The 21,352-nt window shown below is 42.2% G+C and overlaps 1 protein-coding gene and 1 long non-coding RNA gene across 4 annotated transcripts in view; one reads left to right on the top strand and one right to left on the bottom strand.

The window, feature by feature from the left end:
* Positions 1 to 16,367, bottom strand: part of LOC109873823 (electrogenic sodium bicarbonate cotransporter 1-like) — a 64,777-nt gene extending 48,410 nt beyond the window's left edge. The window contains exons 1-2 of one of the 2 annotated variants that reach the window (XM_031809194.1): positions 15,782 to 16,275; positions 288 to 290 (exon numbers count right to left, since the gene is read on the bottom strand). In XM_031809194.1, coding sequence (XP_031665054.1) covers positions 288 to 290; positions 15,782 to 15,801 — 23 coding nt within the window. In that variant the 5' untranslated portion in view covers positions 15,802 to 16,275. Of the gene's footprint in view, positions 1 to 287; positions 291 to 15,781 lie in introns of both variants that reach the window. The other variant, XM_020465546.2, reaches the window with a different exon arrangement.
* On the top strand, positions 16,289 to 17,414 carry LOC109873824 (uncharacterized). Of its 2 annotated transcripts, none has more exons than XR_002252641.2 (4): positions 16,289 to 16,386; positions 16,880 to 16,905; positions 16,987 to 17,014; positions 17,120 to 17,414. It is a non-coding gene; the product is annotated as an uncharacterized LOC109873824 (long non-coding RNA). The 2 variants fall into 2 exon arrangements; XR_002252640.2 differs by lacking the exon at positions 16,289 to 16,386 and adding an exon at positions 16,403 to 16,799 and having other exon boundaries at positions 17,120 to 17,411.
* The last annotated feature ends 3,938 nt before the right edge of the window (positions 17,415 to 21,352 follow it).

Below are 21,352 nucleotides of genomic sequence, written 5' to 3'. Positions count from 1 at the left end.
GACTCCTGTGGTTATGAGGGTGACACAGACACACATGCCTTACCCCTCCAGCTGGCTTCTTACAATGATCTGCCCTGGCTGTCGGGATTAGCCAAGCTTTACTTAGAACACTAGTTGAACAGGGGAATAGACCTACAACACGTGTTACACAAATACACACACAAAGCTTCTTTACTGCAGCTATCTGCACTAAGAGACAAGTTACTAGATCAAAGGCTCAGTGTTTATTTACATCAAGACTGTTATGAGCTCCGTTGTGAAATGTATAGTATGATCACACCACCTACCGTCTATTGTGTATCCAAATGCGTGCAGAGAAAAAAAAGAACACGAGCAGATTGATAAACAAGCAAATGGTAGAAAGACTCATTAGATGCTGTGTAAAGGGTCTCAAAACTTGTTTATGCTTATTTGTTCATTCTAGGGGCAACAAGTGCGTAGTAGGAATAGAAAGAGTAAAATCTGCTGCTGTTCATTCAATGGCGAAGTACTCTTGCTGTAGCTAACCTCCGCCACTTCTACTGTATAACACACACACACACACACACAGTTGTGCATTGTCAGACTAACTAATTATTTCCTTTATTATTCAGACCTGTCAAACAGTGTGCCAGAGGGCAGAGGATCCTGCTACTACAATGGAGAGATAGAACATCATTACTCCTCCCATTCAGTCTCTATTGCTCATCTTTTTCATGGGAGGTCACTGAACCTGGCATGGACTCTGGAACATCACGTAATAGAGCAAAGTTCTATGTTCTCGTTGTTGGATAGTAACTCTTCAGGTCTCGAGACACAATGCGACTCCATTGCATTGGCCAGATGCTCTTTCACGTTCCCATGACTGACCAGCACAAAATGGTGTCTATGAGAGAGTGTGTGGCACTGCTCATACCAGCATGTGTGCTCCGATCTCCCAGGCTGGAAAAGTAATGATTTGCATTTCCTGAGCAGGATTTCCAAACACTTGTTACACAGTGTTAAACGATTTGAGCATGTGCATGCATGCATGTCCTGTCCTTCATCGGTGTCCCATGCTAATATGTTTCCTATGTGTGTATACTGGTATGTAGGCCTAATTGTGTATTTCGCCTTTAGTCGTACGCCTGACAATGACCATACACCTGCTTCAAACGTGCCAGAACAAAATAGTCTGTGCTAAAAGCCTGCTAAAAGCCTGCTGCGGGACAGGTAGGTATCTGGTGTATGAGGAAGTAAGGGCTCATGTTCAGTTCCCTGTCCCAGAGTCGGATCACTTTCTGGGGCTACATGGCTTACAAAATCTCCTCTGATCCCCCAGCCAGCCGGCTCTTCCAGGAGCAGGGAGGGCTAGGTATGTGGCTCCTCCAGTCCAGCAGACATCAGCCAGCTTAGGTGACTTTAGAGACCAGATGTTCAGACCACATGGAGAGACAGTCTCAGTCAGAACAAGACAGCACAACACAGGGAGAGGAGCAGGAAGGAGATAGTCAAATATTTCCACATTGTGAAGAACTCCCTGCTCCCTCAGACACGAGCTGGGGTGTGAGGTCACCCCGGTGAGAGAGTCTGCACACAATTCTCTCCATCAGTTTCCAGCTCAATCACCAAAGGCAGTGGTCACTTACAGCTACAGCTGTCCCTCACAAACATTTATCTGTGTTCTTTTCTAGTTATGTGTTCATTTATGCCTGTGTAGTCTCAAGACCAAAACAACTAGATCAAGAGTCCATGGGTCCTTTCTTCAAAATGTAAGAATCTAAAGTCGAGTAAACTTGAGTACAGTACAGCACAGTAGACTAGAGCACAGTATGGTACAGTACATTATTGCACATTATAGACATCTTTGTTTTGGCCAAAAATATGTCAATTTTTGGGCTTTTGAAGGGTTGGAGCCCCCCTACTGGCTATGCATATCAATATTCTACACTGTTTCCTGAAGTGTCCCCTACCCACATAGTGATCCTCTTTAGCTCATTTGGTATAGCATGGCGCATGCAACGTTAAAATAGAAATAGCCTCAATGGCACTGCCAGTGCTGCCACAGATAAAGATGAGACCTCTATATACAGTGCTTTCGGAAAGTATTCAGACCCCTTGACTTTTTACAAATATTGTTACGTTACAGCCTTATTCTAAAATGTATTACATTTAAAAAAATCTGCAGCAATCTAAACACAGTACCCCCTAATGACAAAGCGAAAACAGAAATACCTTATTTACATAGAGTAAGCATTCAAACCCCGTGTTATGAGACTCGAAATTGAGCACAGGTGCATCCTGTTCCCATTGATCATCTCTGAGATGTTTCTACAACTTCATTGGAGTCCACCTGTGGGAAATTCAATTGATTGGATATGATTTGGAAAGGCACACACCTGTCTACATAAGCTCCAACAGTTGACAGTGCATGTCAGAGCAAAAACCAAGCCATGAGGTCGAAGGAATTGTCTGTAGAGCTCAGAGACAGAATTGTGACGAGGAACCAAAACATTTCTGCAGCAATGGCCAGTCAGAAGCCACTCCTCAGTAAAAGGCACATGAAGCCCGCTTGCAGTTTGCCAAAAGGCACCATACCTACGGTGAAGCATGGTGGTGGCAGCATCATGCTGTGGGGATGTTTTTCAGCAGCAGGGACTGGGAGACTAGTCAGGATCGAGGGAAAGATGAATGGAGCAAAGTACAGAGAGATCCTTGATGAAAACCTGCTCCAGAGTGCTCAGGACCTCAGACTGGGGGGTGAAGGTTCACCTTCCAACAGGACAACGACCCTAAGTACACAGCCAAGAAAGCGCAAGAGTGGCTTCGGGACAAGTCTCTGAATGTCCTTGAGTGGTCCAGGGGGAGCCCGGACTTGTACCCTATCGAACATCTCTGGAGAGACCTGAAAATAGCTTTGCAGCAATGCTCCCCATCCAACCTGACAGAACTTGAGAGGATCTGCAGAGAAGAATGGGAGAAACTCCCCAAATACAGGTGTGCCAAGCTTATAGCATCATACGCAAGAAGAGTCTAGGCTGTAATTGCTGCCAATTGCCACTTCAACAAAGTACTGAGTAAAAGTGTCTGAATGAATACGAATACTTTCCGAAGGCACTATAAAAAGGTCCTGTATAATTCTATGATTAGACCCATACAAAAATGTTGCGTGCAGACATATTAGGTCCTGTACCGGTAAGAATTTCAATCTACTTTCGTCTTCTACTTTCCATCTTCTTTTTCTATGGTATTATGGCGGTTGGTAAACAATCGGTAGAGGTGGATGCCGCCACCTACTGTACAGGTGGGCATACTATAGAAAAAATATCCATTGTATGAAAGGGCAAAAAAAACGACATCCAACAAAATACAAAAATAGATACATAAACAACATCCCACTCCTTCCGTCACATTCCAATTCAAGTCACATCCCTACACAGGCTTAGGGGCCTGTGAGGGCAGAACATCCTTTTACAGGATTTCTTGCAATGCCTCGGCTGTAAACTCAGAGTCCAAAAAAGCGTTCTGCTGCCCTCACAATGATTTCTTCTTCTTTTGTGCCGTGCAGTTTATGACCATAGTAATAAATGATACAAAGTCCACCTTTTTCACATGTAATATATCAGGATCCATTGATTGCCGAGATAAATTCACTGGTGCTGGCCTAAAAACAATGCGTCTTCAAAGCCACCAGCTCCTTCCACTGCCCTGCAGATAGGAGACACGCTGGACAGCCCTTATTCTCGCCATCTCGGGAGCATGTTTGCCACCACAAATGCAGCATCTAACCTCCACTGGCATTCGATACTCTTCCCAATTGCACACACTTGACACATGTCCAAAACTTTTGCATTTACGGCACTGAAGGGGTTTGTGCCCGAATGGTCTCATATAGCCTAACATCACATGAAATAACAAAAGTGTGGATGAAGTGAATTTCTTCACTCCATCAACCATACGGGTCAGTCGACGGGCGCGAACCAATCCACCTACTTCCTCTGGTATTTCGTCTGCACACACTTAATCCCCCACCCCAGAGATAATCCTCTCGATGGGCACTCTGTTTTGAAGATCCATACACAAAACATTCCACTCATATATCTCCTTGAGGCATAATGCACGCCTCTACTGCTCTGCGGATGCCACTTGACCCAACGCATCCATGACATTTACGTATCTCCCAGGTTACATTAGTCTAAAACTTTCACTCTGCCCAAAAAATTATTTAGGGGTTTCCTAGTTTCCATATTGTGACCATATTACCGCCACAACGGCAGTCACGAGTCACGGCAGCAGTCAAATTCCACATGACTGTTTAGTCATTAGGCTTCTCCAAGCTCTGATGCTGCTGATGGTCATTAGTAGCCTACCAAACTTGCTAACTGCCTGGTACTCAGCACTCTTCATGAGAGCTCATGAGCTCATGTTGCGCAACATTTCTATTGGCTAGGCCTACTACATTTATTTCTCAACTTCCCTAATATTAAGCACATTGCTTCTCTTTACAACAGGAGTATAGCCTACCTGGCTGGCATAAAAAAAAAGCATACTCCATCCGCCATTTAAGTGCATAGTGCATAGATGTATTTTTCTTCCCTGCCTCTGTTTAGATGCAGGTGCATGATAAAGGTAAATTCTAAATCAAAACTAATTTCACACATATAAATCATTTAGTATATGTAAAGACAAGATTAAATCAAAGAATAGTCTGATGGGTGACAATATTAGCCTATCACTTGTGAATTATATATTATCCTTGTGAGTGATGCCCAGCTTGTGGGCACTACGGCAAAAATTAGCACATGCCTTTTTTGTTGTTGTTGACTTTTTCAAATCATAGTCGCACACCTCATGTAGCCTAGTCCATAGGCCTATATGTTTTGATAAGGTTTGTATCACAACTAAAGTGGACAAATAACTTTATACGCAGGGCAAGAGTTTCTCGCACAGAATAGATCTACTTGTTTTACTGTGGAAGATAGTAGATTGACATAGGCTAGTGCTTTTGCTGTACGTTAGGCCTACTCATCTTGTAGAAAAGTAAATGTGGACAGTTCTTCCAACATCTTCAATACGCACCTCGGAATATAGGTAGGACCTGTAACTTTGTTAACCGCTTAACACAGAATGTGTGCACACTCCCTCAAATCATATGGAGAAAATATCCATTCTATATTATTCAGCTATGTTCAATTGTATTCTTAATACTATAAAATAGTATAAAATAATGTCACGGAATTCTAAGCAAATCTTGTCTACTAAATTAAACGAGTTAGTGTAGCCCACAGCCATTTGGCATAGCCAGATCAGGACCTAACATAAGCAAAAATCAGTATGCTATTCAGTTCTTCTGAAAAAGACTACATTTCCTTCATATCATGTTTCTTTAGACCTGTCTAAAGTAAATAATGGATTTATTGTGAAGGTGTAGGCTATATTTACATAGATTTTTGGGACTTATTAAAATGTAGATGTTCCAAAGTCCTGCATCAGTGGCTTGTAGGCCATGCGTGGAAACCAGGAGATGCTAAACGTGTTTATGTTAATTAACGTTCAATTACTGTGAGACCAGCAGGCATTTGCTTGACAATCACCGGCTGACAAAATTTCATACCCGCCACAGTCCTATTACCACCATAAATTTACTTCATGGTTCCTTTCTTTTTCACCACTGTCACCCACTCTGTGCTATCACCGACTCGCCAACAGTTTTAAACAAAACATACATTTCCGCCATCTTCATTCGAAGTATCAATCACACGACTTCTCAATCTACTTTCACCCCTGGTTACAACAGGTTGTTGTTCACTAGCTCTACCCCTTCCGGCGTCTTCATGGTAGTCAGCCATTTAAAGCATTACATTGTTCTCTCACGCAGTTTATATTACAGCTAATATCCCAGGAAACAGGGGACATCCTGAGGACATTCGGCAACGTTCCCATTAGTTCCCTTAAGGGTTTCAGCACGACGTTATACCACTGATGTTCTGAGAACGTTCTAAGAATGTTGCATGATGGTCCCAAGGGTATGATCTCTGAGAGACCTTTGTGTAGTTCCCATCAATGGTCCCAAGGTAACGTTCTCTGGGGGATCTTTTTATAGTTACAGGTTTGTCATGGCCCCCTGAAGGTCACCTGAACGTTCATGGGACGTTGTGTCATGGTCACCTGGAGGTTTTGTCTAGTTCCCGGTTTGTCCCGGGGACGTCCTAAAAACATCCTCTGGGATGTCCCTGAGACTAACCGGGAACTAAACAAAGCCTCCAGGGGACCATGACACAACGTCCTGACCACTTTAGGCAGCCACTTCATGACTTCCCGGAGAGGTCCTAATAACTCGTTATTGTTTGCATTACTTATGTATATTCCAGCAACGTATTATGTATGCATATTCCCTATAATGTTTACCATTATGTTTATGTGTGCATTTCTTCATATTATTTTGCTTATTTTTAACCACTATGTTCATGAATATCCCAGCTTATTACCATTGTACTACTATGTTACACTACTGTGTTGATGAATCCTTGTACAATTCTAATTGTATTATCATTCCTATCTCTCCTGTAGAAACCACATTATACTTCTGTTTTCCTCATTACTCTTGGATTAAAATGTTCACAGTGAATCAACCGCTTAGAGCAGGGGTGTCAAACTCATTCCATGGAGGGCCTAGTGTCTGCTGGTTTTTGTTTTTTCCTTTCAATTAAGACCTACACAACCAGATGAGGGGAGTTCCTTACTAATTAGTGACCTTAATTCATCAATCAAGTACAAGGGTGGAGCGAAAACCCACAGACCCTTGGCCCTCCGTGGAACGAGTTTGACACGTGGCTTAGAGTGTCTATACAGAAGATACAGGGGCTAGGGTCGCACTCCCAGCACACAAGAGTACTTGGTATTCTACATACCTGCACAATGTTCTTAACCTGTAGACTTGGGTCGCATCAGTAGAGAGAGTTATCCATCTCTCTACCCCCCCTTCTTCTCTCTTTTCACATCTCTGTTCCCCTTCTTATTCTCTCTCCATCTCTATCCCCCCTTTTTATGCTAACATAAAGAGACAGATTAAGGCACGGACAGAACGGTAGGATTTTCAAGCGTCTGCCGGCCGAGAGAAGTTAGCAACTCTGAACAGAGTGCCATCGTAATTTGTAAACCAAATGCAAATCGGCTCTACATGTAGAAATGCCGGCTGTCAGTCGCCAATGGCAGGTGGTCCCCATAGCACACCGCGCTGACAGCAAGCGAATGAACGGCGAATAAGCGGCCCCGTACTGTGCAGACTGACAATCGGTCTGGTAAGTTCTCCTTTAGACAGTCAGTCAGTACTTTAAATTGAGAAAAAAAAGACAGTCAGTGGTTCCGGCCTTGTGGAAGGGTGATGAGTGAAGGCGTTGGTAAGGGAATTAGCAGTTTGCTTCCACATGGTTTCCGGGTTCACCAGTGGGGTTGTAACAGAGGGTACTGGAGAGGGGCTGTTGTTCATCTGTGGTTTGATGGCAGCAGCTATACATACTGAACATACCTACAGTACCTATTGTAAGCTATACTTCTTAAATCTACCCAACATATGGGTAATTGGGCACGCCAGTTTTCAATACAGATCATTAACAGGATAAGGGCAGAACTGTGACCATCCCCCTTTCTCACTGTCCTTAGATTTTAAAAAGAATATATACGTTAACTCATCAATAATATGGTCCTGTATACACATCGTCAACAGGTGATTTCACATTTCACATTCAACTTCCTTAATTCGAGCACCTTAACACAGCAAGGTAGGCTAGCAAATGTTTATTTTCTCCCTTTTCACTGCCCCGGGCTGGAATAACACTGCTACACAGTTTGAAAAAGAAATAATAAACAAAGACAGGAAGGATACAACTTGTTCCTGAGATAGATAGCACCAGCTAGCAAGCAGCTCATCTGCATTTCCCCAGTGGAGGGACAACCTTATCACTCCATTATCTGGCCTTCAGATATGATTGGGGTCAGGCCATAACCATAAAGTTGAAGCAAAGCTCCCAACATCAAACACACAGGGGAGAGGCGTGGCCTGGGGGCCTGGCATTAGGCCATCCTGCCATGCGATGACAAAGCTTGGACTCAGACTCTCATGTACCCTCCTTTGGTTTTTCATTCTTAAAGGAAAGAATGGAGGAAAGAATGGGAAAAGGTTCAGTTACCACAGAGTTGTGTTTTGAGCGGGATCAAAGCAGCCTTGAGTTTCATTGTGTTTCTTTGTGAGGTAAAGGAGGGATTGAAATGGGGGGGGGGGGGGGTGTTGTACTATACTCCATCTCTCACCATTATCTCCTTGGTTCTTCTTCTTCAGTCTTTCCAGGACAGCCTACGTGCCTTCCTGGTGCGAACAGTTATAGAGTCATATGTGTCACACAGAGGGCAGGCCATGGCTACAGTCAATCCCTCCAAGATACTACGTGCCTTTGAGGCGAACAGCTACAGAGAATCATCTCCTATTTGTCAGAGCCGGCCATAGCTTCAGTCAGCCAGCCAGTCAGTAAGTCAGCCAGTCAATCTCTCAAGTCCCTGAGGTGTCATTGGTGATATGACAAGGCCAGCCCTTCCTCTGAGGCTCTGAAGCTCTGTTTAAGGACAGAGAGAAATGTCTGTGCGGACAGCTGCAGGCACATAGGGAGAGTGAGCTTTGAGGTGTACAGGGTCAGAGGTCATTCCTATTCATATTAACTAAAAGGAGTAGGGAGTTCTGGTTGGTGGTTTAAGAGGGTTTATGAGACAGACAGCCAAACAGGCAGAGGTAATTGTAAGGCTGGCATAATTCAGGTTTTCAATATTTAGCTAGTTAAATTAGCCAGCTTTACAATTACCTCTGCCTGAATGGTGTCAGCTATTTTTTTTATCTACTATTCTTTTGAACTTAAGAACATGAATTTAGGTATTTAGAGTACTATATAAAGTAGAGAACATTAAACAGAACAAGGCTTTGTCAAATGTGTATTTGTAAGTTGCAACTGATAATTATTTTGCCAATTTCCCTGGAAAAAGTGAAGAGTGAATGAAGTTTACAGTGGCTTACCTTCATTATATTATTTTATAAAGCCTTAGTATTACATTGTTGTGATATAGCATATTGGAAGGACATTAGAAACATTATATGGAAGTACTGGCTGATAGTGCCCTTTCAGTCTACGATCTTCCAAACAGACGGGGACAAACCCTTTAGCCGATTCATTCACGTAGAATTTAGTGTAGGCTTTACCTTAGCCCTCTCAAGTAGCATTTAGCATAGCATTCACCAGGTTAGCCTTCAGAGGGGGTGAAGGGGTGAGGCCGTATGGGGGGGGGGGGGGGGGGGGGGGGAGTGCAGCCAGGTCGAGTAACAGAGTGATAGGGCCTTCATTCTAGCCTTGCCCAAAAGGGGAAGAGGGGGAGAGAGCGAGTGAAAGAAAGAAAGCAGGGTCATGTTGCAGGCTCAATGATGGGGATGGATGAGGGTGGATAACGCTCCTACCACACTAGGGGCCCCATACGCCGCCCAGGACAGAAGCCAGTTAATCAGCCCATGATGCGGTTTCTGAAAGTGAGGGCCTTATGAGTAATGCACAGCACAGGACTGGAGGTAAACCCACAACAGGGACGCAGGACTAGATGTACACACACCAGGGGGGTGAAAAATATCTTCAGGATATATTTTCCCCCCCACTATTAGTGACACAATATTCTATACTCTATTTCTCTATACCAGCCTCATGATATGTAGTGTTCGTGGTCTCCATGTACATAGGGCCACAGCAGTGTACAAGAGGTTACCACTGGGGCATTTGGCCTAACACGATTTTTCACACCTTGGTGTTGAGCTGATTTTTGTGTCAGGTGTAAGGTCAGCAAAGCTGTGGTTTGGCTTGTCTCTACAGGACTGGCTTCATTCCATACAACGGTTTTGCTAGTCACTCAACTCATTATTTGGAGATAGTACGTCTTCCTAAGATCCAATGTTTGAGGGGATCAGTTTGAGCAAGGCAAGAAGAGCAGAATAGCTCATCGGGATCACATAATGAGTAGCTATTTGGGCTGCATGGAGATTTATAGACCAGTGATTTTGCACCGTCCGACTCGACTGCTATGTAGCTAGTCAATCACAAACACACGTCTTCCTCATATAACTGCCTGAGTCTGGGTGAATTGTTTTAGGTTTACACATGATTAAGAACATTTTTACTCTATGATAGATTCAAGAGGTTTCAAAAATTACCAGCGACTAGACAATTTACTGTAATGTAAAGCTGCGAAATTCTCGTGCTCCACCTCCGGAGGTCGCGGTCGAACTTGCCCAAGTCCACCCTCTCTGAGGAGTCGGATATAAACAGAATTGTCTCTTCAAACGTAATTCTCCTACAGTAAAAAATCTTAATAGCAGAGCCATGTATTTGCATATTTTACACTTCATTATATTATTTGTTTGCCGTCTGTGATCACTAGCCTAGGCTCTATGCTGCTGCGAGTGCTCAGGTGTGGAATGCATGGAATTGCGGTTATTATCACGCCCTGACCTTAGAGCTTTTTATGTCTCTATTTTAGTTTGGTCAGGGTGTGATTTGGGTGGGCATTCCATGTTCTTTATTTCTAGGTTTTGTGTTTCTATGTTCTGGCTGGGTATGGTTCTCAATCAGGGACAGCTGTCTATCGTTTTTTAACCTTAGGTTGTGGGATGTAGTTTTTTGTTTGTTAGCTCTGTAAAGCCTACAGAATGTGACGTTCGTTATTCTTTTGTTTAGTGTTCTGAGAAAATCAAGAACCATGAACACGTACCACAATGCACCTTGGTCTACTTCATACGACGAGCGTTACAGAACATCCCATCACCAGAGGACCAAGCAGCGTGGAAGACATCCTGGACGGTAAGGGATCCTACAGATGGGAGGAGATCCTGGCTGGATGCGATCGCCCCCCATGGGAACAGGTGGAGGCAGCCAGGAGAGCGGAGGCAGCAGGAAAGGGGAACCAGTGTTATAAGGGAACACGGCTGGCAAGGAAGCCCGAGAGGCAGCCCCCAAAACAAATTGGGGGGGGGGGGCACACGGGTAGTGTGGCGGAGTCAGGTTGGACACCTGAGCCCACTGCCCGTGCATACCGTGGCGAGCAGGTGACTGGTCAGGCCCCGGGCTGTCTCGCCCGAGCATTCACAGGTCGGAGTGCTCGGTGCCAGTGTCCCGCAGATGCAAGTGTAAGTGGGCATCCAGCCAGAACGGGTGGTGCCAGCTCTGCACTCGAGACCGCCAGTGCACCTCCATGGCCCAGTGTATCCGGTGCCTCGGTCAAGGAAGAGGCCTCCGGTATGTCTCCCCAGCCTGGTGAGTCCTGTGCCTGTGCTCAGACCGGAGCGTCCACAGAGGCGCCCTTCGGTCCGGAGCGTCCACAGAGGCGCCCTTCGGTCCGGAGCATCCACAGAGGCGCCCTTCGTTCCGGAGCGTCCACAGAGGCGCCCTTCGTTCCGGAGCGTCCACAGAGGCACCCTTCGGTCCGGAGCGTCCACAGAGGCGCCCTTCGGTCCGGAGCGTCCACAGAGGCGCCCTTCGGTCCGGAGCGTCCACAGAGGCGCCCTTCGGTCCGGAGCGTCCACAGAGGCACCTTTGGGTGGGGGGGGGGGGGGCGGGTACTGTCACGCCCTGACCTTAGGGTTATTTATGTCTCTATTTTGGTTTGGCCAGGGTGTGATTTGGGTGGCAATTCTATGTTCTTTATTTCTAGGTTTTGTGTTTCTATGTTTTGGCAGTGTATGGTTCTCAATCAGGGACAGCTGTCTATCGTTGTCTCTGATTGGGAATCATACTTAGGCAGCCTGTTTTGCCACCTTAGGTTGTGGGGTGTAGTTTTTTTGTTAGCTCTGTAAAGCCTACAGAACGTGACGTTCGTTATTCTTTTGTTGTTTTGTTTAGTGTTCTGAGAAAAATCAAGAACCATGAACACGTACCACGCTGCACCTTGGTCTACTTCATACGACGAGCGTTACAGTTATTCAAAAAGAGAAAATATGTTTAAATATAGCCCAACCAATCAATTTTGAGAGCTGTTTGGCAAATGTAGGTGTTTTAGAAACCTTAGAATCTGCCGTCACTTTTTGGTATTCTCGGTTCCTCGGTTTTATACACGTGGTATGCGGTTGTGAGTCCGGTTGGATGTAATGCAAAAGTCTCTAAAACTACATTGGAGGCGGCTTATGGCAGAGAAATGAACGTTCAATTCTATGGCAACAGCTCTGGTGGACATTCCTGCAGTTAGCATTGCATTTGCACACTCCCTCAAAACTTGAGACATCTGTGGCATTGTGTTGTGTGACAAAACTGTACATTTTAGAGTGGCCAGCACAAGGTGCACCTGTGTAACAATCATGCTGTTTAATCAGCTTCTTGATTTGCCACCTGTCAGGTGGATTATCTTGGAAAAGGATAAATGTTCACTAAGAGGGATGCGAATATTTCTTGGATATTTTATTTCATCTCAAAAAGCATGGAACCAACACTTTACATGTTGCGTTTATTTTTGTTCAATGTATTTTAGAGAATTTTGGTCTTTAATATATGGCAGACAAACAAGTTCCCTAACTTCTTTCCCCTTCCACTTGCCTCCTCCATTTTTGCGTTAATGCAATCAATGTTGCAATTGAATAGCTGCATGTATGACATAACTCCACCATTCCTATTCATAATATAATTCATGACTATATTACCTTTTTGTCATTAAGATTTTTTTTTATCAATCAGTATATGAGTTTAAACATAATATTTGTTGTAATATGTGTTCTGTCTTTTCTGGAATATAAATGATTTATTGTAACTAGCTTTGTATGGCTTGTTTAAGAAAGGGTGATATTTTGACAGGTATTTACTTTTCCATGGTTGCAGGATCTTATCTGTTTTTGCTAACTTTCTATGGAAATGTGTTGTGGTTAATGAACTTATATCTTTAGGGATATGAATACCAAATATGTCTACTTCACAATCAGACCATTTTATTGGTAAACTACATGGTAATGTAAAGGTTGTGTATTTTAACGATCCAATACGTAATATGGTACACTAATCATAACTTGGTTTTAGTCCAGAGGGGCAAGAGAAGTAATCTAGATCTTCAATGAGACCGTGCAGGTATCCAGATTGCAGACTTAAGGGGAAACTTGAGTCATCGGCATACATTGACACTTTTATTTTTCAGCCCAGGATTTATTATCCCTTGATGTTCCGTTCCCTTCTTTGTCAATTACACACGGCACTGTTCATCAATCTCTTCATTCACAAGATAATTGATGTATATTGTCACCCATCAGACTAATGTCAATTTAATCATTTCTTTATTATTACATGTGTGAAATTTGTTTCAATATAAATTAGGTGTAGTTTCGATGGGACATTGTCAGATCGGTAGCTATCTGTCCTGGGTGAAGGGCAGGGAGGAAAATGACATGTCCTCATAAAACTGCTTATAACAAAAACTCTGTGATATCGAAATTCTAAAGTCGGTGTGTTAAATTGATTTATTTAGGAAAAGTCAAGGACGGAAGGGGAGTTGACATAAAATTTTAGCTGCGGGGAAAGAATGTTTAGTCGCCAAGCCTCCGAACCCTCTCTCGGCACATGCCTTTCCATTGTTTATGTAAAAATAAAAGTTTATGTACATATTATGCAAATTAAAATCTCATGTGGAAACATCTGAATAGGCTGTTGATACACCAGAGGGCAAAACCTCTCCACCAAGGACTTATTTCATCACAGAGTGTTAAAGTACAATCTTATCTTATCTACTACCAACAGACCTCTTGCTAACTATACCTCTCAGCATATAGGTGACCTCTCTCTTGGGCTAGCCCAGATTAGTGTGTCAGTGCGTGAGGATGTGGGATCAGCAGGCCAGGGCCATAGGATCAGAAATCATCCCTGGACCCAGGCTCCTTACAGCATGACTCATTAAATCCCAATCCCACCACACTGTTCCTGGTCAGGTCCTCCACCCTGAAGAGGGTCCTTAAACCTAGCCTCTGGCTGGGGTTTTAACCTTAATACAGTGTTGGCACAGAGCTAGTTACAAGGCTAATAACAGAAAGATAGTGACAGAGAGCTAGCTTCTCAGGGCTAGCAAAAAACTGTTGTGTCCTTTGGAGGGTATGCTTGGTCTGGGCATGTGTGGTTCTTTGTAGTCTTGTTTGATTGGTATTCAACTTTGCATTCACTCTTACCTGCTTAGTCAAGGCATAGGCCTTCATCCCTGGTTCAGGGTGAAGTACTTTCCCCACCCGCGCTTCCCTATCTCTCACATGTTAAGGTGGCTGTTTTTGCAGTGTGCTTGGAAAACGATCTTTGGGAAACTTGCTATCGGCTCTAAAGGATTGTGTAAACAGTGGCTGTATCTTTCCTAGTGACTGTGCACTTTTAAGTCTTAAGTCACTTTGGAATTTCCTCTAACAATACCTGTACAGGTGTGACGCCACTTGAATGAAAAGAACAAGGAAGTAAGAGATGTTTTCAAAATCTAACCAGCATGTGCCATGCAGTCTGTGAAGTGTCTATCACTGGTTTGCTCTATGTGTTCTCTAAAGCAGAAACAATACACTGATAGACAGTAAATAGATGATGAACATAGACAAAGAATGAGGAATCAATTATTTTTTATAAAGGTTCTTAGTAGGCAACTTCAGATTAAAGGTGTGGCCAGAACTTTTAAAATGTGTTTCCTTGTTAAACTATGAAGCAATGAATGCACATTGAATGTGTGTGGAAATTATTCAGAAGGAGATCACAAATATATCCAAAGGTTCTCTTTGCTCTCTTTTTCAATGCATTTGACCAGCTGATGTCCCCCCCCCAGTTACTGCTTCAGACATATACCAGAATAAAATCTACAGAATGAATGGATTACATACTCTGTACAAATAACTGCGCAAAATAGTACAATGCCATCTGGAGGATTAGATATGAGGAGAATGAGTGGAGTGTAACAACCTATACAACCCAAACATTCAAACTTTCCACGTGGTTGCATGTTCCTGAGAAGCAAGCACAATTGGTTGGGTATGCTTTACAACAGAGGCCACACAGACTGAAGGAGAAGTGCCACATGCTTTGTGGTGTTGTTTTATATACAGACATGTTTGTAACCATGGATTATTTTACCCCGACGAGCGATAACACTTGGCTCTAGTGTTTTTTTTTATAGACGCGTCCAATCTAATTGACTGTGACAGGATCTCGGGAAAAAGATTACCGTGCCCTCTCAAGCCGTCTCGAAGAAGCAACCGTAACATGCGGCTTATCCAGACCTCATTTGCTTAGCCTATAAGATCCGTTAGCTACTGAGAATTGAGCAAATGTAGGCTGCTAAATAGTTAACACGTAGATTAATTATCTTTACCACAAAGCTGAACATCCTTCCTCGAAAGGTGTTGTAATTTACACTTTAAGTAGTTCCCCCCTGCTTTTAAAATGGAATTCTCAAAAAGGTACACAATGCCATGCCAGATTCAATGCAATGACAGAAAGATTTTCCATGATGGAACACTTTTGGCGACAAAAGGTCTATGCGTAATTACGCTTAGATTCCAGAAAAATGTATATAGCGTATGTTGAAATAGGAACTCTATCAAAGTCGTAGTATTAGGAACATCTGCTACTCAGTAGTAACGTGAAAATAAATTACCCCACTTCTGACTGGGGCTATATTTGAAGCGCAACATGCCCAGCCACAACAGACAACAGCCCACTATATAGTGGACAATTCAAGTCCCAATTTTGGGTAGGCTATGGTCATTGTAAAATTATTTTCAGATGTAAATCTGGTTCATACTCACTTGTTTTTATCCGTGCTCATTCTACCGGGGTTTTATGTCCAGCTTTTAGTCAGGGATGACTCCAGAGGCGCGCTGAAGCCGACGTCCCAGTTCTCTTGTTCAATAAAATCAAGAAAGTTGTTATTGAGTTTCAAACAACGAAATAACTTTGCAACACGGGTCTCACTCCATAGAGCAACTCTCCCGGATTTGAGAAGTAGCCTATTAATCTCCAAGAGGAGTAGCCTAATATCGTCTAGAAATGCTTATAGTGAAACTATCTGGCAGTAATCAATGTTATTTCGTCGGTCCTACAAACTATATAGAAACTGAGTTTCAGATTATTCATACCGCGACATATTCTATCTTCGAGTTTTTGCGATCGTTGTGTATTTCGCTGCGCGCGTCTGAAGAAGCTCTTCGAGCGCGGAGTGTCTTTTTCAATTTTTAAAGTTCCATCCCTCTTTCAACGTCACGCCACGAGTGGGAGGGAGAGGTAAGAAAAAGTCAGAGAAATAATTAATGTCAGCAGCACGGTGTAGAAAAAAATCAAGGTGAAACTGACTTGTACCTGTTTACTTTCTACACTAACAGGGAGTCTCACAATGCCTCGAAGAACCTGACTAGTAGGTAACATAGCGCATAACATAGTGGTCAGAATTATGACCAGCTGGCCTTATGGTTGTCATAAAAATATGTCATATTCCTGTCAGTAAAAATAAGTTTAAAAAAAATGTCTTTAGTCAACCAGCTTGTGACTAGATCCAAAATTTCCCCCCCAAAAGTTATTCCAAGAACCCCATAGGAGATGGGGTTCATCGAGGAGGGGTTCCTCGATGCCCAACAGAAAAATGTGGATTTGAATTTGAGTAGACAGCAGGTGCAGGCACTTAACTGAAAAACTGAAAGCTCTCCTCATGTTTTATGACGATACCATCTATCTTTTCATATTCGTGCAAATGGCTGTGTTGTTTGACACTCGTATTTAAAATGATTTCTAAACAAGGAAATGTATAATTCAATGGCTGTCAACAGAGAGGTAAGAATATGTTAAAGAATTTACCCGCATTGGGCGCAGATGACTGAACTGCTAACTTATTTGTGTCTGTGTGTCTGCAGGTATACAGACAAGGAGGCACACACAGGTATGTACAATTGTTATTGGTTTGTCGATATAATGTTATGCAGATCACAAGTGTCATCTCATTTTCTCAAAAATCTTATAGGACCCAGAGACCCTACATTATAAACAAGGTATGTATATGAAAACCGTTGTCAAATGTGACGTTTTTTCATACATTTTTACCACAAAAAAAACAAGGTATTGAATACGGTTCTATAATTGTTTTGTATTTACAGACTTCACCCTCCTTATACCTCTGACTATAACAGGAAACCTATGTGATCACCATGCACTGCAAAATCATTCTGGCTATGGATAGCCTACAGAGGACATCAACATGCCAGATGATAAATCCATTGGACTTGGGGCTTTGTTGGGAGTTTACCTCATATTTAGATTTTTGAATTCTGCTTTGCCACTAAAATCATAATAAACATTTAAAACTTAAAGATTGTGTTATTGCACCAAATGGAACCTTTAAACTGCCTGCACTCAAAGCTCATCTATACACTGAGTGTACCAAACATTAGGAACACCTTTCTAATATTGAGTTGCAACTCCCAGTTTGCCCTCAGAACAGCCTCAATTCGTCGGGCATGGACTCTACAAGGTGTCGAAAGCGTTCCACAGGGATGCTGGCCCATGTTGAATTCAATGTTTCCCACACTTGTGTCAAGTTGGCTCAATGTCCTTTGGGTGGTGGACCATTCTTGATACACACGGGAAAACTGTTGAATGTGAAAAACCCAGCAGCGTTGCAGTTCTGGACAAACCGGTGCGCCTGGCACCTACTGCCATACCCCGTTCAAAGGCACTTAAATATTTTGTCTTGCACATTCACCCTCTGAATGGCACACATACTCAATCCATGTCTTCTCTCCTACATCTACACTGATTGAAATGGATTTAACAAGTGACATCAATAAGAGATCACACACAGCTTTCACCTGGTCAGTCTATGTCATGGAAAGAGCAGGTGTTCTTAATGTTTTGGACACTGTGTTTTTATGCACATGAAAGGTCTATTTTACAGGTAGGCTACTGGGGTAATTATTCCCCCCTAAGAACAATGTCTAATTTCTGACACAAAAACAAACGTTTGGAAAAACATTGGTATGTGAATGAAGGTCATGCTTAGACAAATAAACTCCAAAGGGAAATAATAGCTACAGTTTACAATTTTTTTGTTATTTAATTAAATGTTTTTAGAAAAGTGGTGTTTTTTTTAAAGAACTGCCCCCCTCCCCATGGTGTAACTGGCCACCGAGGGTGCCAAATTACCCCGGTAGAAGATTTCACACAGGTGTGTTAAAATCAATTTAATCCATTTTATTTATGGATTAAATCATTTCTAAATAAAATGGATTAAATTGATTTTAACACACCTGTGTGAAATCTTCTACCGGGGTAATTTGGCACCCTCGGTGGCCAGTTACACCATGGGGAGGGGGGCAGTTACCCCGGTTCTTTAAAAGAAACACCACTTTTCTAAAGTAATACTTAAAAGCTATGTCAAGATGTCTTATTTTAATTATTTAAATAAAATATGGGGAGTAAATGCTGTTGCACATGTCACCATTAATATCCCCAATATGAGGAGATTTGATGTAAAGCTCTTTTTATCTCACCTGCATATTCATTTTCTTGCGCTAAATATTATTTGAATAACGCAAGATTGTAAATCCCAGCAGCCTTTCAAATGACATTCAGGAGCAAACGGTTTTCAAAGTCGTTTTTAATTCATAAAAAAATGTATTCATTGGAATGGAATATAACTAATAACATTAAATAATATTGGAATATAACATTTAATAACAATAACTTCACTAATTAATTCAGTGTAACATTGACGTGGCAACTCTCTTATGCTCTGCTATTGCACAATTCTAATTTGTACATACATTGTAGGTCACAAATAAAGCTATCCCCAGTAATGAGCCCACTGCCTGAACTGCTCAAACCTAATCCACATGTGACTGAAAATGGGGAGAGATGCCAATTGAAAAACTCTCTCTTAAAAATGTAGCTAGCTATCTAGCTATACAGCTCCAGAGTGGCACAGCAGTCTAAGGCACTGCATCTCAGTGCTAGAGGTGTCACTACAGACACCCTGGTTCGAATCCAAGCTGCATCACAACAGGCTGTGATTGGGAGTCCCACAGGGTGGCTCACAATTGGCCCAGCGTCGTCCGGTTTTGGCCGGTGTAGGCCATCATTGTAAATAAGCATTTGTACTTAACTGACTTGTCTAGTTAAATAAAGGTTCAATATATATATGACATAAAATTCTGTTTAAAATCACTAAAAGAGTATAAAGTAAAATTAACTTTAATGCAATCAGTCACTAGTGGAAACATTTACAACTGCAATTAAGTTATGTTATGTATTTTACCTCAGACGATCTCGTTGTAAGGTTGATAGCTAACCCTCCTATGTGCTTATGCTAACTAGCAAGCTGGCTAGCATTTACTATTAGGGAAGTTGCTAGATAGCAAGTTAGCATAAACTAGCGCTAACTGGACTGGTCATTGTCTAAATGACAGGTAGAAAGACATTCATAACCATAAAACACTCATACAACATAATATTACTTACTCAAAAATTATTTAAATATTTCTCTCTGAACAAGTGGATTATTTATTGTAAAGGCTTTCCTACTTGTATATTTAAAAAACAATTATAGATCTAACTTCATTGGAATATATATATACAATATATCTAAAATTGCTAAAATAATTGATCAATTTACCACAAAGTCATTTTGTTGATATCGCCAAAAGTGATGACAGAGGACATTTTTGTTGAGTAACAGCAGTGGCAGACAGGGAAAGTGTTGGGGAAATAATTTGGTGACCTCTTGTGGTCTTAATGTGAATTTACAGGGGAGGGGAGGGGGCATTTACCCCAGGGGGCTAGTTAGCCCTAGTACCCTACACATTTACATTTGTGACACACACTTTTATTGTGTAGATTACCGGCAGTTTCTGTTTATTCACAGGGGCCAGCTTGATCAAGGCTTTTCACTGATGCTCTGATTCATCAACTAATTTACAAGTACAGTAATTGTGTAATAACAGATTGGTTGGTGTGCAACCACGTTTCCATCCATAGTTTTTATGCGAGTAATACCTTATATTTTTTAAATCCTGACAGCTGTGATGGAAACAGGAAGTTTCGGTACAATTTATAAATGCCGACAGATAATTTGTTGGTTCGACATGGTGGGTGGGATCTTTTTGTGTAGGTAAAATGTATCATGCGAGATAGAGCGGTGGAAACGTCTTTAGCTCAAATATTGATATAACCATCACATCGACATTTGGGAGTCACGCAATGACATGGTGTGTGGTCTTCCCACTACGACTCCGTAAACCGTGCAGTTTATTCGGCTACAGATTAAATAAATTATGAACTTCACAAGATGGTGAAAGTGCACGATTATGAGCTTGAGGCTCCTTTCCAATAAATATACAGGGTCTTATTCTGGTGACATGATGGTCAATGCTTGACATAATATCATCATGTACACTAGCCTAACCGCCAGAGTACGTGAGCAGAGCGGAAGCGCAGAGCGAGATTCCCAAACGCTGGAGCAGCCTTCTTGCCCACTCCAATTCCGCTACAGGAGCGCTTAATTCACGAATTCAGGGTATGCCTGGCATATGTAAATCACAGTTTATATGTGCTATTTATAGACTAGAATGATTTAATACAACAAAATGTTGTTTAAATGCCGAAGCTTTATGTCCCTACCAGTCTAGTGTCGCACTCGCAAATGCTTCACAATGTATTTCTTTGTAGGCTATAGCCTTGAAATAATAGAAATAATATAGCCTAAATAATACATTTGTATTCCTTATTAGGCTCTATGTCTGGCTCCTGACCTATTTCGAGTGTTTATATGTTGTTTAATAATGTAACCTATTTGAAATGATGAGCACTTCTTACATTCACCTTTTCATGTTTATTAAAATACTTTTCATTCAAATCATGTGGTTTGGTTTCTGCTACCCGCATTGTATCTGCGAGTTGTTGGCTATAGAGAGCATGTGCCAAGGCCCATTTGCTATCTAGTAATTTAAAATGCTTTTCATTCAACAATACCGACCGTTTTTGGGACAAAACTATTCGGCACATGAAAACTTAAGCGAAAAAGTACATTTTATTGTGCACTACCTCATCGGGCACTGATTTTTATACTGCAACAAGTCAGTTTGGTGGAAACACCACTGGTGGGAAAATATGAATATTTTGCATGAAAATCTGGATTGTGGACTGCCTGGCCAGCGCCTTGCTCAGACCATAGGGCTCAGACCGGTCATCTAGACATGTAGTTGAGTAGGCCTAGCTCCGTTTTATGGGCATATGCTGTTCACAGCACTTCAGGTAAACTTCTCAGAGACCTATGGGCAATTTTTGTTTGCTCAAGAATCACAGAAAACTTCCTTAGGTTCCTTTATACTGGTAGC

This window comes from Oncorhynchus kisutch, linkage group LG29 (genome assembly GCF_002021735.2).
Source record: "Oncorhynchus kisutch isolate 150728-3 linkage group LG29, Okis_V2, whole genome shotgun sequence".
NCBI classification, from domain to species: domain Eukaryota; kingdom Metazoa; phylum Chordata; class Actinopteri; order Salmoniformes; family Salmonidae; genus Oncorhynchus; species Oncorhynchus kisutch.
The sequence above is the reverse complement of the archived record's forward strand: the minus strand, read 5'-3'. Positions and strand labels throughout refer to the sequence as shown.